At 44.4% G+C, this 13,488-nt stretch overlaps 1 protein-coding gene across 1 annotated transcript in view; it reads right to left on the bottom strand.

The window, feature by feature from the left end:
• LOC126349718 (kinesin-like protein KIF12) overlaps positions 1–13,488 on the bottom strand; it is a 568,557-nt gene that overhangs the window by 171,744 nt on the left and 383,325 nt on the right. The window contains exon 7 of the mRNA XM_050002454.1: positions 2,565–2,706. Coding sequence (XP_049858411.1) covers positions 2,565–2,706 — 142 coding nt within the window. The remainder of the gene's footprint in view (positions 1–2,564; positions 2,707–13,488) is intronic.

Below are 13,488 nucleotides of genomic sequence, written 5' to 3'. Positions count from 1 at the left end.
AGAGCCTCTCTGATAGTTGCTTGTCCCTCAAATGGTGTCGTTTCTCTAGGTCGATCGCTTCTTTCATGACGCTGTGTTCGGCCATGGTTCACTCGTTCTTGCCATCATCGTCGAATAATGGCATCACTCTGTTCAAATGTGGAGTGTTGTGTCGATTACTCACCAGGCTTCTTTGAGCTCAACTACACCTCCCCTCTCAAATGTCGTCCACAGCTCGAGGTCTAGTGGCCTGCGTTGCTGTCTCTGGATCACGGCGCCCTCGGTTCGATTCCCGGCAGGGTAGGTTATTTTCTCTGCCAGAAAACTGGGCGTTTGTGTTGTCCTCTTCATTTCTTCATCATAGTCATCATTTGTGGCAGTGGCTAAAGTGGACTGTGAAAAAATTGGACTGTGTAACAATTGGCACTTTGTACGGGCGCTGATGACCGCGCAGTTGAGCGCCCCGCAAACCAAACATCATCATCATCTCTCAAACGCTAACATCAACGTTTGTTGTTTACGCGCCTGTATGCGAGGCATAGTTACTCCCCAACTGAACACACGGTATGACATTTCACAGAGACTAAGCCGTGGTATCAACATGTCCCCTGTTTACTATCCTTGTCAGCTGCGCGTTGAAATTTCGCTGCAACGTCAGACATTCATCCATCGGCCGCCAAACTTTCCAGTTTTGCATTTGCCGTCCATACTTTTTTGAATTTCAGTTTTTGACCAATTTGCATAACTCTTTCGTAGTGCGTCGTTTTCTTGTCTTAGAGTACACTATCATCATCTGTGTTTTTATAGTAAATCACCTCAATAAATAAATTTCATTCCGTTGAATTCGATTGTTTTCATCTTGTTAAACATAAAATGTTATAGATACATTTTTAACAACGCTTGGTTTAAGGGAAGCATTATGGCTTGGGTGTAACTTAGCCACCTTATACAGATTTGTAGTAGCTGTTTGTTAAGAGTCCTGTCATGCTCAAATGCACGTGGTAAATTATATGAGGCCTGTCAAAAAAGTATCCGACCTTTGGCCAGAAAAAAATATTTCGAATACCTGACTAGGTTAGGATCCTAATCCCCTTCAAAGTAGGCCCCTTGTGCTTGCATACACTTAGCCCACCGATCCTTCCACTGCCGGGAATACCTCTGTAAGTCTTCTTTTGGAATGGCGTTCAGCTTCGTCGTCGTGTTCCGCGTTATCTCATGTGTACTCTCAAAACGGGATCCTTTTAGGGGCGTCTTCAATTTTGGAAACAACCAGAAGTCGCAAGGAGCCATGTCTGGAGAGTAGGGAGGTTGGTGAACGGCTGTTATTCTGTGTTTGGCCAAGAAATTTTGGATCAAATGGGATGAATGTACGGGGGCGTTGTCGTGATGCTGTTGCCACTTTTTCGCCGTCCAAATGTCTGGTCTTCTGCGCCGAACTGCATCATGGAGTCGCCGGACAACATCTTGATAGCACTCCTTTGTCAGTGTTTGTCCTTCCAGTGCGTATTTGTGGTGTAAAATTCCACGGATATCAAAGAAGACAGTCAGCATCACCTTGATTTTGCTTCGCATCTGCCGCAGTTACTTCGGCCTTGGAGACTCGGGATGCTTCCATTGCAACGACTGTCTTTTTATTTGTGGGTCGTACCCGTACACCCGTGCTCATCTCCAGTTATCACAGTGTTCAGAAACCCTGGATAAGTGTTGGTAGTGTCCAGAAGGTCTGTGCAGTGTCAAAACGGAGGTCTTTTTGTTCTGGCGACAACAACTTGGGCACGAATTTCGCAGACACTCGGTGCATGTTCAAATCATCACGCAAAATTCCATGTGCAGAAGCTTTACTCACTCCAACCTCTTGGGCAATCTCCCTCAAACGACGATCTGCCATCACCAAATTTTGCACCCTCTCAACAACAGCTGCGCTCCGAGCAGTTTGTTGCCTGCCAGAATGCTGGTCACCCTCCGCTGATGTGCGGACATTTCTGAATGAGTTGAACCACTCCTTAATTTGTGTTGCATCCATGGCATCTTCTCCAAACACCTGCTGAATCTTACGAATTGTTTCACTTTGGGAATCACCAAGCTTTTGACAAAATTTGATGCGTATCTTTGGTCAATACTTTCAGTAATCTTGTGTAGCACCTCATTCAGCGACCGACAGGCAGCGACTGACGCGCTGGAATGCGGGGACAAAATTCACGCATGCGTATAAATGTCTCTTTATGTCCAGTGGCGCCGCGCTATCGTCTCTTTTTTGCGCGGGAAAATCAATGGTCGGATACTTTTTAGACAGATCTCGTACATTGTGTTTTTCAATTTGCATTTCGTTGAGAGCTAGTCATTCTTTCCTTGTCTCATCATTTCATTCCCCTACGTGAAAGGGAGGGAGGGGTGGATGGGCCCTTTCACGACAAGGAATGAAATGTTAAAAAAATAGAAAAAAAATTCAAGTGTAGGTAAACTATGACGGCTAAGCTACACGTCAATTGCTACGCTAGGGCATAACTTTTCTCCTCGTCACTGCAGTGCTGCGCTAGGTCTGAACTATAGGAACTGTTAGAGGGGTGCAGCGTTTTCCAACTGACCTTCCTCGAGCACAGCGAGTAGGTCATCGAGGGTTTCGCAGTCGACGCTGAACAGGTTCTCCACGAAGAAACTGCGCGTCTTTTTGGACCAGCGCACCGCCAGCGGCTTCCGCGCAGATCCCGGGTTCAGCAGGTCAATCACCTGGAAAAACAGCCATGTCACTTTGTTAGCTACCAACTAGTTTCTGTCATAAGGTGTAGGCCTACTCCCTAAAACATGTCACGAGCTGGAGGAGGTTTTTACTGTTCGAGTAGTAGACGGCAAATATACAACACAGACGAAAGTAGCACCTGGTGTGTTACAAGGAAATAGGATGTCTAATCATCGCAACATCCATACATATTACAAAAATAGATGCTGGCGCGCGCGCGTGTGTTTGTGTGTGTGTGTGTGTGTGTGTGTGTGTGTGTGTGTGTTTGTGTGTGTACATGTATGTTGCACATATGCTCCTAAACCATTAGACCGATTTCAACCAAACATGGTACACAAATAGCTTACTGTGGGGCAATAATCGTTAAAGAGGCAAGAGCCACCTTCCTATGAAAGAGGTGGGATGAGGGTGAAAAAGAAACGTGACCCGCAATACGTCAATTCTCAAACTTTATTCATGCAGTATTTGAGAATGGGAGCAATTAGCGACTTGCAAAAACTTTACACATAATTTCAAACGCTTAAGAAATTTTTTATCGCTGACTAGCCCTACAAAATGAAAGGAAAAACGTTTATTACTTACCCCTTTCACGCTGTTTATGAAGTGAAAGTACCGCACTAGCCATGACTTTATCATTTATTATGTCTTCACTACTAATTGTATTCGCGACCCGTTTTTCAGATAGTATGCGATTATAGCACCGAATGTAACGTGAAAATTATATCGTAGTACGACACATTGTTCAGGATATAAGACGTCATAAACACTAGACGCGTGAAGAACTTCCGCATCACGCTTGATATTAAAATTTATTACTCCTTTGCTCCTAACTGTATCTAGCAATAAATTTCGCAAACAATATCCAAATATGTCGCTTAATGTACCTACAAAATTATACCATTGTGCAAGACATAGTTCAGGAGATACACCGTCAGAAACATTAAGTGGAAGGCCAAATGCTGCGTGGACGGGCGTCGATGCACAGCCATAAATAATTACCTGGGCAACGCCGGACTTCTCCGTTAGTACATAAATAATTTAAGAGAAGGGCTCAGTTAATCACTCCATTTGTGCAGCTACTAAATGTTGTGTACAGGATAGTTTTGTCGCTGAATGACAGTAACGTAATGCAGCACAAGGTAAAGAGGGTGGCTAGGGTTTAGCGTATAGTCGAGGACGAGGTCATTGTAGACGGATCACGTGCTCTTTTTCAACTATCCCGGCATTGGCCTTAAGCGCTTTAGGGAAATCACGGAATAACCTAAATATTGCGCATCTGCTGCTTCTACTATTAGTACTGCTACTTGTACCAGCGAGTGGTCACAGGGTGAACTAATTCAGGTCTTTCCAACGCGAGTGCAGTGGGATGTCACCTCGCTTGATGCGTTTTGCAAGGGGACGGCTCCTACTCGTCGTCAGCGATTTCGTCCGTATTTATAGGGGCTGAGCAGAAGTGAAAGTGACAGAAGTGGCACCTCCAGATGGCCAAGCCTTTAGAGAAAATAACATTTTCGACTCGCGTTGAGCGAAACTAGAGTCATTTACGTGTATCAGCGCAGCTTGCAGCCACGTTTGGCGCAGCGGAAACAGTACAGAATGATAATCAGAGGAATTTACAGTGAAATGAACACCCTTAGCTGCTTACAGCTACAGCCAACATACGTCAACGGGAAGAGATGAAAATGTGTGCCCCGACCGGGTCTTGAATCCGGGATCTCTTGCGTACATGGCAGACGCTCTATCCATCTGAGCCACCGAGGACACAGAGGATAGCGCGACTGCAGGAATTTATCTCTGGCACGCCTCCCGCGAAACCCACATTCTCAACTTATTGTTCCGCACTACATTCGTAGTGCCACCGCCCATTATACTCATTACTCGCGACGCGTTGCCGATTTCCGTAAGAGTTCGGGCACCGTTTGTGCATTCGCACAGAAGAAGAAGATGGTCAAGTGGCCGGTGAGCCATATATATATATATATATATATATATATATATATATATATATATATATATATATATATATATATGGTATCTGTTCCTTCGGACATGTCCGAAAGAATAGATACCATCGGTGACCATGCAGCTCGTTAGAATGAAATTACAATGAAATGAACAACCTTAGCTGCTTACAGAGGGTCACGGGGTCGAGTGCCTGTGCAGATTTTTTTTTTAATTTTCAATTTTTAAGTTACTTACACTGAAGACAACCGAAAGAATGCACTATACTTTGAACTTATTTTTTCTAAACGGTTGGCACTTCTGCCTACACCCTGCACATGTCATAAATTTGGATGAAATTGGTGGTGCGAGAACGAGCCATCCCCTTGTGTGGGAGAATGTCCACTTGGTGTACAGAATGTCGGCTGTCTCTGAACGTGGATAGCTCCCAAATCAAGCTCTCAAACAAAAGATACTATGTGATAACATCGAACTATAGCGTTAGGGGGAAACATCTAGGGGTTGTGAAATTATTTAAATATCTAATGGTGACAATTTCTTGAATATAAACCAAGAGATATTAGACACCCGCAACAACTTAATGAACACCGACAGCGTCTCCATGAAGACGTGACATGGAAATATAAGGGGAAGTCTATTATTTACATGAGGGTTTTCTTCAAAATTTTGGTTCCTCCTGCCCCTTGGTGAGATTTGGTTATATGTGGGATTCCTCACCTCCCCCGTCTGTAGTTGGGCAAAAATACATAAAAACGAAATTTTTTATTTTGTTTCAAACATTCATTAAAGCGGTTTCATAAAACTATGCTTTATTCAGAAAGTGTAAGAAACAGTGTCTAACACGCGGTTAAAAACACTTTAAACGCGTCAACCATGAGTAGTATTCGGTCGGACAGACGGACGGAGAGGCACCAAGAAAATAGTGTTTGTTAACCGTTTTGACAGATCCCTAAAAATTCACCGTTTATTGGCATATTACATAGGCTACATTCAATGTCATTTAACGTTTACTTCCTTTGCAGCTAAAAGACAATATCGTTTGTACTTTCCTTTGAACTGTATGACTGCGTAGCTTTCCACTCTCTTGATTCATACGATCAATAAGAGAATTCTCGTCAGTGAACTTCAGCTTAGCTCCCTTCCACAAACGATTAACTTGTTACTCGCACGTGTGTTTCGACTTGTCGGCATGCCGATTAACATAAGCATTACAAAAGTTTTGGTACAAAGAGCAATCAGCAAGATTTTTTCCCCCAGTTGGGATCACGGGTAAAACTTGAGTCCGTTGTTATATCCCGGAGACAAAAAAGTAGACAAAGCCGTGGAAACATGTTGAATCATCACCATCACCACCACTACCACAGCCACCACCACCTCCACCACCACCACCACCACAACCATCAAAGGAAGCAAAGCAATACAGTGGTCCACAAATGTCATGACGTCAGTTTTCTGGGATGCGAAAGGAATTCTGTTGATAGATCATCTTCTCGCTGGTGAGACAATTACGCGACAATAATACGCTAACCTTATGCACCAACTACAGCAACAGGTAAATGCAGAAAGGCTAGGTTTGGTAAAGAGGAAGTCAGCTTTCATCAAGAACATGTGCGCCCTTACACAAGGCTTGTTGCCATGACAAAAGTGCTTGAACTAAGAGAGGAACTGTTGCCACACACGCCTTATTCGCCTTCTGTGACACTATGAAGCTTGAATAGCAACCCAAAGCTAAGAATTTTCCTCGGTGTGTGGAGTTTCTCTTCGAAGAAGTGAGAGCCGAAGTGACGGGTATTTTGCATGCCTGGGGGAACGCAGTTTTGGAGATGGGGTCATGATGTTGGAACATCGCTGGAGCAAGTGCATTAATACACAGGGAGATTACACTGAAAAATAAAAAAAAGGTTAACTGATCTAAGTCGTTTTCTTCTATCCCATTACAAGAACTTTTCAAACTAACCTCTATAAGCATGGATCTGTACATGCCGATAGTTAGTTTAAGAAAAAGAAATCCTAGACGTTACCTCATCTGCAAAAGTGTTGGATGGAAAACTAATTTCTAAAGCAAAAATTCAAAATAATTAAAATTCGCTATTTATCTACACTCTAGTATGTTGCCTTTCAGTGCCAAAAAGCATCCTGCGTTAGAATTTCATTAAAGGAGTTGGAAATGAGGTCAAACCGTGTCAGCTGTCTCAGTGCGCACGTTTACCATCGCTGCAACCAGGGACGATATAGCAATGCTGGAGGCAGTTACACAAGAGAAATACGCAATATCGATACAGCTGTCCGTGTTTACGGCAGCGAACCGCAGGAGCAAATGGGCAGAAGTTCTAAGGAATACGGTTTCAGGAACGTAGTGCATACCATTACTACGAAGAAAATCTTGTATTGAGTAAGCAGAAAATATTGCACGGAATATGTCGCACTGGCAAGCCCTGGTGCAAAGCCCGCCGCCACATGATTATATTGCTCTGAAATTCCTCAGATAAGACACAGCATCAACTGCCTCCTCTTCTAACATGCCAAACTGATAATTTACACTGAAGATCATTTACAGAATGGTACCAGGCATGTTGTATTAATTGAGAAAGGGAACAACTATTTAAAAAATAAGTAACTCGTGCATACAGAAATATTGTCTCATGTAGATATAGATTATCGTATTGTGTTACCGATTTCGATATGTGGTATGCAGCGGTTTTTTTATACACATTTGAGACCAAATTTGATATTTTTGCGCTGTTCATTAACACCGTAAATTTAACTCATTAGCGCCTGGATTAATCTTCTCTTGAATTTTTTCTTTTATTATTTAATATGTCTGTGCGAGGTATAAAGTACACAACATAATTGTTTTACAGAAGTCATTTAGCGAGATATTTATTTGACATATGGCAACGTTAGGTGCTTTCACTACCTAAATTTTTATGTATTACTACTTCAAAAAAATAAATGCTTTACTGAAAGTTCTTAATACATATTCCACTTTTGTGTAAATTTATTACAAACTTTTCGTCATACAATTTTTATAAATAATTGAAAGCGGTATATGGCTAAAAGAATCATTACTGTGCAAGAAAGGGAATAAAACAATTTATATACAATCCCACATGAATGTGAATATGAAAATATAAAACTACACTCCTGGAAATTGAAATAAGAACACCGTGAATTCATTGTCCCAGGAAGGGGAAACTTTATTGACACATTCCTGGGGTCAGATACATCACATGATCACACTGACACAATCACAGGCACATAGACACAGGCAACAAAGCATGCACAATGTCGCCACTAGTACAGTGTATATCCACCTTTCGCAGCAATGCAGGCTGCTATTCTCCCATGGAGACGATCGTAGAGATGCTGGATGTAGTCCTGTGGAACGGCTTGCCATGCCATTTCCATTCTAGGAATAGTAGAACGATGGGTTCGATGACGGTTTGGATGTACCGTGCACTATTCAGTGTCCCCTCGACGATCACCAGAGGTGTACGGCCAGTGTTGGAGATCGCTCCCCACACCATGATGCCGGGTGTTGGCCCTGTGTGCCTCGGTCGTATGCAGTCCTGATTGTGGCGCTCACCTGCACGGCGCCAAACACGCATACGACCATCATTGGCACCAAGGCAGAAGCGACTCTCATCGCTGAAGACGACACGTGTCCATTCGTCCCTCCATTCACGCCTGTCGCGACACCACTGGAGGCGGGCTGCAGGATGTTGGGGCGTGAGCGGAAGACGGCCTAACGGTGTGCGGGACCGTAGCCCAGCTTCATGGAGACGGATGCGAATGGTCCTCGCCGATACCCCAGGAGCAACAGTGTCCCTAATTTGCTGGGAAGTGGCGGTGCGGTCCCCTACGGCACTGCGTAGGATCCTACGGTCTTGGCGTGCATCCGTGCGTCGCTGCCGTCCGGTCACAGGTCGACGGGCACGTGCACCTTCCGCCGACCACTGGCGACAACATCGATGTACTGTGGAGACCTCACGCCCCACGTGTTGAGCAATTCGGCGGTACGTCCACCCGGCCTCCCGCATGCCCACTATACGCCCTCGCTCAAAGTCCGTCAACTGCACATACGGTTCACGTTCACGCTGTCGCGGCATGCTACCAGTGTTAAAGACTGCGATGGAGCTCCATATGCCACGGCAAACTGGCTGACACTGACGGCGGCGGTGCACAAATGCTGCGCAGCTAGCGCCATTCGATGGCCAACACCGCGGTTCCTGGTGTGTCCGCTGTGCCGTGCGTGTGATCATTGCTTGTACAGCCCTCTCGCAGTGTCCGGAGCAAGTATGGTGGGTCTGACACACCGGTGTCAATGTGTTCTTTTTTCCATTTCCAGGAGTGTACATATAAAACTAACTAAATGTCAATATCAAGGTTCCCAATCCATTTAAGAGTCGTATCATCAGCTTTCATGAGGTCGCTCCAAACCCCCTGCTAGGAACACAAGGAGCATTCATCTCTAATGTGCTTGTTTGTTTGTTTCGGAGACCCACAGTCACAAACCGGTGACTCTGTAGCACCCTATTTGTCAAGAGAGTCTGCGCATGGTCCATGGCCAGTGCGAGCTCTGTTCAACTTGACCCACACTTTCCTGTGCCATCAGTATCACAATTATACTTTCCGAACCACTCAAAATCGTCAGGATTTTCAGTAAGTTGACAGCTCTGGTCCCACAAGTCTCTCACCCCGGTATTACTGGTATCTAGCTGTTCTGCTTACCGTAATGGTGGGTTTCTTGAACGGAGTCTATGTCATCCTAAAACTTGTATGTATTCCCGTATGGGTTCTCCTGCCTCTTGCCGTATTTCCTAAGCAAGGCCTTGCTTCTGCGGAGTGCGGGTGGGAAGATGTTGCTCAGCAGAGGAAGCCAATAAATGGGTGTTGGTCGGATTGCCCCAGTTCTTAACCACACAGTGTGATTCAACTGGACGTCGATCAAGCTGGTGTGGCGGCTGTTTAGCCATACGGGGACACAATACTCGGCAGCTGAGAAGACCAGCCAAATGGAAGATGTGCGAAAGTTATCTGCTGAAGCTCCCCACAAAATTTTTGAATAATATTGTTACGAGTTTTTATCTTGGCAGCAGTATTTGCAAGATGTTTTCTATATGAAAGGGTGCGGCTAAGGGTCACACCAAGGTACTTCGAGTACTTGTCATGGCAAAGAGTGTTTCCGTTAAGTTTCACTCTGAGCTCCGCGTTAGCTTGTTTGTTTTACTTGTACCGGGTTTAAGTCCCAACTTTCTAAACCAGGCACTCGCAACGGCTAGATCTTCTGTGGGAATTGTCTCCGCTCGTCCAAGATCCTTGGTTCTACAGGCAAGAGCGATATCGTCCGCGTGGCAGAATTTTGTTGACCTGGCAATGGGAAGATTGGAGATATATGGTTGAATAATAGAGGGACTAAGACGGAGCCCTGTGGTAGACCATTACTTAATTTTCTCCCGTTGTTCGCATTTTCTTTCAAGTAAACACGGAAATATCTCTTGTTTATCAGGTGTAGATGAGATTTACTTTTTTTCGACATCGGTTTCTCTTTAGTAATTCGTATATCAGCTCTTCTCACCAGGCCGTGTCATATGCCACGGTTAGGTCTACGAATTTGACAGACGTCTTCAGGTTTTCTTGGAATCCAGTTTCTATGAAAGGTGTTAGTGTCAGTACCCGGTCACAGCATCTTCTCTGTGGCCTTAAACCCGCTTGCTCAGCTGGCATATGTTCCAGAATAAAGTGGCTAATTCTATTGTAGATGAATAAACTACATCTCGAATACTACACGTGCACCCCGGGTAACGCTAAACAAGCTAGAACGAATAGGCAGCCAGACCAAGTATTGGATTTCCTGGCTACAAACAAGCAGTCAAATCAAAATCAAGAAGTTTAAAAAAACTGATCTTTTCAGGACCAACTGATTAGAAGACGTGGACCTTCAATCCGAGGATGCCATTTAAACGACTATCAGAAGATGTCCTAGAGGCAGAAACGTCTTCCGGCTCCTGTGAGTAAAGCTTGGTATCTCTGCAAGTATATTGTTGCTATTTCTCTCTTGAATACCAGCTGAGAAATATTTTTCTTTTGTTATACAAAATCCAACTGTTTTGTCCGGCGACATCTAACATCTATGTAAAGATAAACCAATACCATGTCTTGTTGCTCCTTCCAATACGATAGCATCCTAGATTCTGATATAATCAGTACCTCCCACATAGGTATTACATTTGGCTACCAGGTTTAGTCTGGAAGTCATTAGATTTCGCTTTTTTAGTTGCGAAAAATCTCTCGAATTGGCCAGTGTCTTGAGCACCACATGAAGAAGAGACCACGGTGACAACTGAGTTGTCCAGCCACCGCACATACAGTAATCCATCATTCTTCTCTACCGCTGTCTCAAAATATCCACGATCTTTATTGGAAAATGAGTTTTTGTTTTTCAGTGGATCTTCTTCTGTAATTCTGTTTTCTCTAGTGGTACCGAAGGCAGAGTATCCACAATACTTGAGAAATGAAAACAGAGATGGGCCTGAAAATTGATTATCCGTGTAGAAGCTGTAGAAAAGTTCTCTCTCCACCTCGGAATATCATCTAATGAATCAATAAGGGACTTACCACCTTGCCAGAAAAAACTGCTCATAGACTGCATTTCCTTTAGGACCTTTTCCCCGATACAGTTCATAATTTACGAAACATCCATCTTTGACGTTAAGGCTCCAAATTATACAACCGAATCTAATAGGCTTGTTTCCATCCGTGGCGGCCGAAGTACGTTCATCATATGACAGGTGATCCTTAGGGGTGAAATTATCAACGCAGTGCTTCTTCAACATCAGCATGACTTGACGGATTTTCTGTGTCTTGTCATTTTGATCGATCTTAGCGTTATCTGCAACAAAGAAGAAACCTACATATTTGTAGAAAACTATCTGTTCTCATAGACCGAGACACAGCCAAGTTTTTCATGTTATATTTTGATTCTAAGCAGTTCCTTTTCGAAGGTAACTTACTGCTGCCACTAACATACAAAAGTGCAGCGCGCTAGACTGGGATACAGGTAGGTGAGCCAAACCGGGATTGCATCCGCAAGGCATATGAACAATTCAGGATTTCAGTATCCCTCTGTTATATTTTAATTTTCTGATTCATTACAAAATACCTTGTATGTCGCAATGTCATTCCATAATACACAGACAGATCAAAAACGAAAGATGGAAATAACTGAAGAGCCAAACGAACTGGTACACCTTCCTGATATCGTGTAGGGTCTCCGCGAGCACGCAGAAGCGGCGCAGCAGGACGTGGCATACACTCGACTAATGTCTGAAGTAGTTTTGGAGGGGACTGACAACATGAATACTGCAGAACTGTCCATAAATCCGTAAGAGTACGAGGTGGTGGAGATCTCTTCTGAAGAGCACGTAGCAAGGCACCCCAGATATGCTCAATAATGTTCATATTTGGGGAGTTTGGTGGCCAGCGGAAGTTTTTAAGCTGAGAAGAGTTTTCCTCGAACCACTCTGAAGCAATTCTGGACGTGTGGGGTGTCGCATTGCCCTGCTGGAATTGCCCAAGTTCGTCGGTATGCACAATGGACATGAATGGATGCAGGTGATTATACAGAACGTTTACGTACGTGTCGCCTGTCAGAGTCGTATCTAGAAGTATCAGGGATCCCATATCACTCCTACTGAACCATTACAGAGCCTCCACCAGGTTGAACAAACCCCTGCTGACATGCAAGGTCCATGGGTTCATGAGGTCATCTCTATACCCGCACACGTCCATCCGCTCGATACAATTTGAAACGAGACTGGTCCGACCAGGCAACATGTTTCCAGTCAGCAACAGTCCAACGTCGGTGTTGACGGGCCCAGGCTAGGCGTAAAGCTGTGTGTCGTGGAGTCATCAAGGGTACACGAATGGGCCTTCGGCTCAGAAAGCCCATATCGGCGATGTTTCGTTGAATGGTTCCCACGCTGACACTTGTCGATAGTTTAGCATTGAAAGCCCGCATCTCGTGGTCGTGCGGTAGCGTTCTCGCTTCCCACGTCCGGGTTCCCGGGTTCGATTCCCGGCGGGGTCAGGGATTTTCTCTGACTCGTGATGACTGGGTGTTGTGTGATGTCCTTAGGTTAATAGGTTTAAGTAGTTCTAAGTTCTAGGGGACTGATGACCATCGATGTTAAGTCCTACAGTGCTCAGAGCCATTTGAACCATTCAGCATTGAAATCTGCAGCAATTTGCGGAAGGGTTGCACTTCATTCACGTTGAACGATTCTCTTCAGTCGTCGATCTTGCAGGATCTTTTTCCGGCCGCATCGATGTCGGAGATCTGATGTTTTGCCGGATTCCTGATTTTCACGGCACACTCGTGAAATGGTCATACGGGAAAATCCCCACTTCATCGCTACCTCGGAGATGCGGTGTGCCATCGTACGTGCGCCGATTATAACACCGCGTTCAAAGTCACTAAAATATTGATAAACTGCCATTATAGCAGCAGTAACCAATCTAACAACTGTGCCAGACACTTTTTGCCTTTAAGGGCGTTGCCAGCCGCAACGTCTTATTCTGCCTTTTAAACACATCTCTGTATCTGAATACGCATGACTGTGGCAGTTTCTTTGGAGCTTCAGTGTAGTATAGGGTAAACCTTACGACAGCCTATGGTCTTAGTACGTAAATTGTTCGAGCTTCCTGTAGAATCTCCTATTCTTGCACTGAGTATTTTGTTATAGTAAACGTACTGAAGTTCGTCAAGGCCATAATTTAGAAGTTAACATTTAAAAGACCTGTTGAAGTTA

The sequence above is a fragment of the Schistocerca gregaria genome, chromosome 1 (assembly GCF_023897955.1).
Source record: "Schistocerca gregaria isolate iqSchGreg1 chromosome 1, iqSchGreg1.2, whole genome shotgun sequence".
In the NCBI taxonomy this organism is placed as follows: Eukaryota; Metazoa; Arthropoda; class Insecta; order Orthoptera; family Acrididae; genus Schistocerca; species Schistocerca gregaria.
This window is presented reverse-complemented; position numbering and strand designations above follow the sequence as displayed.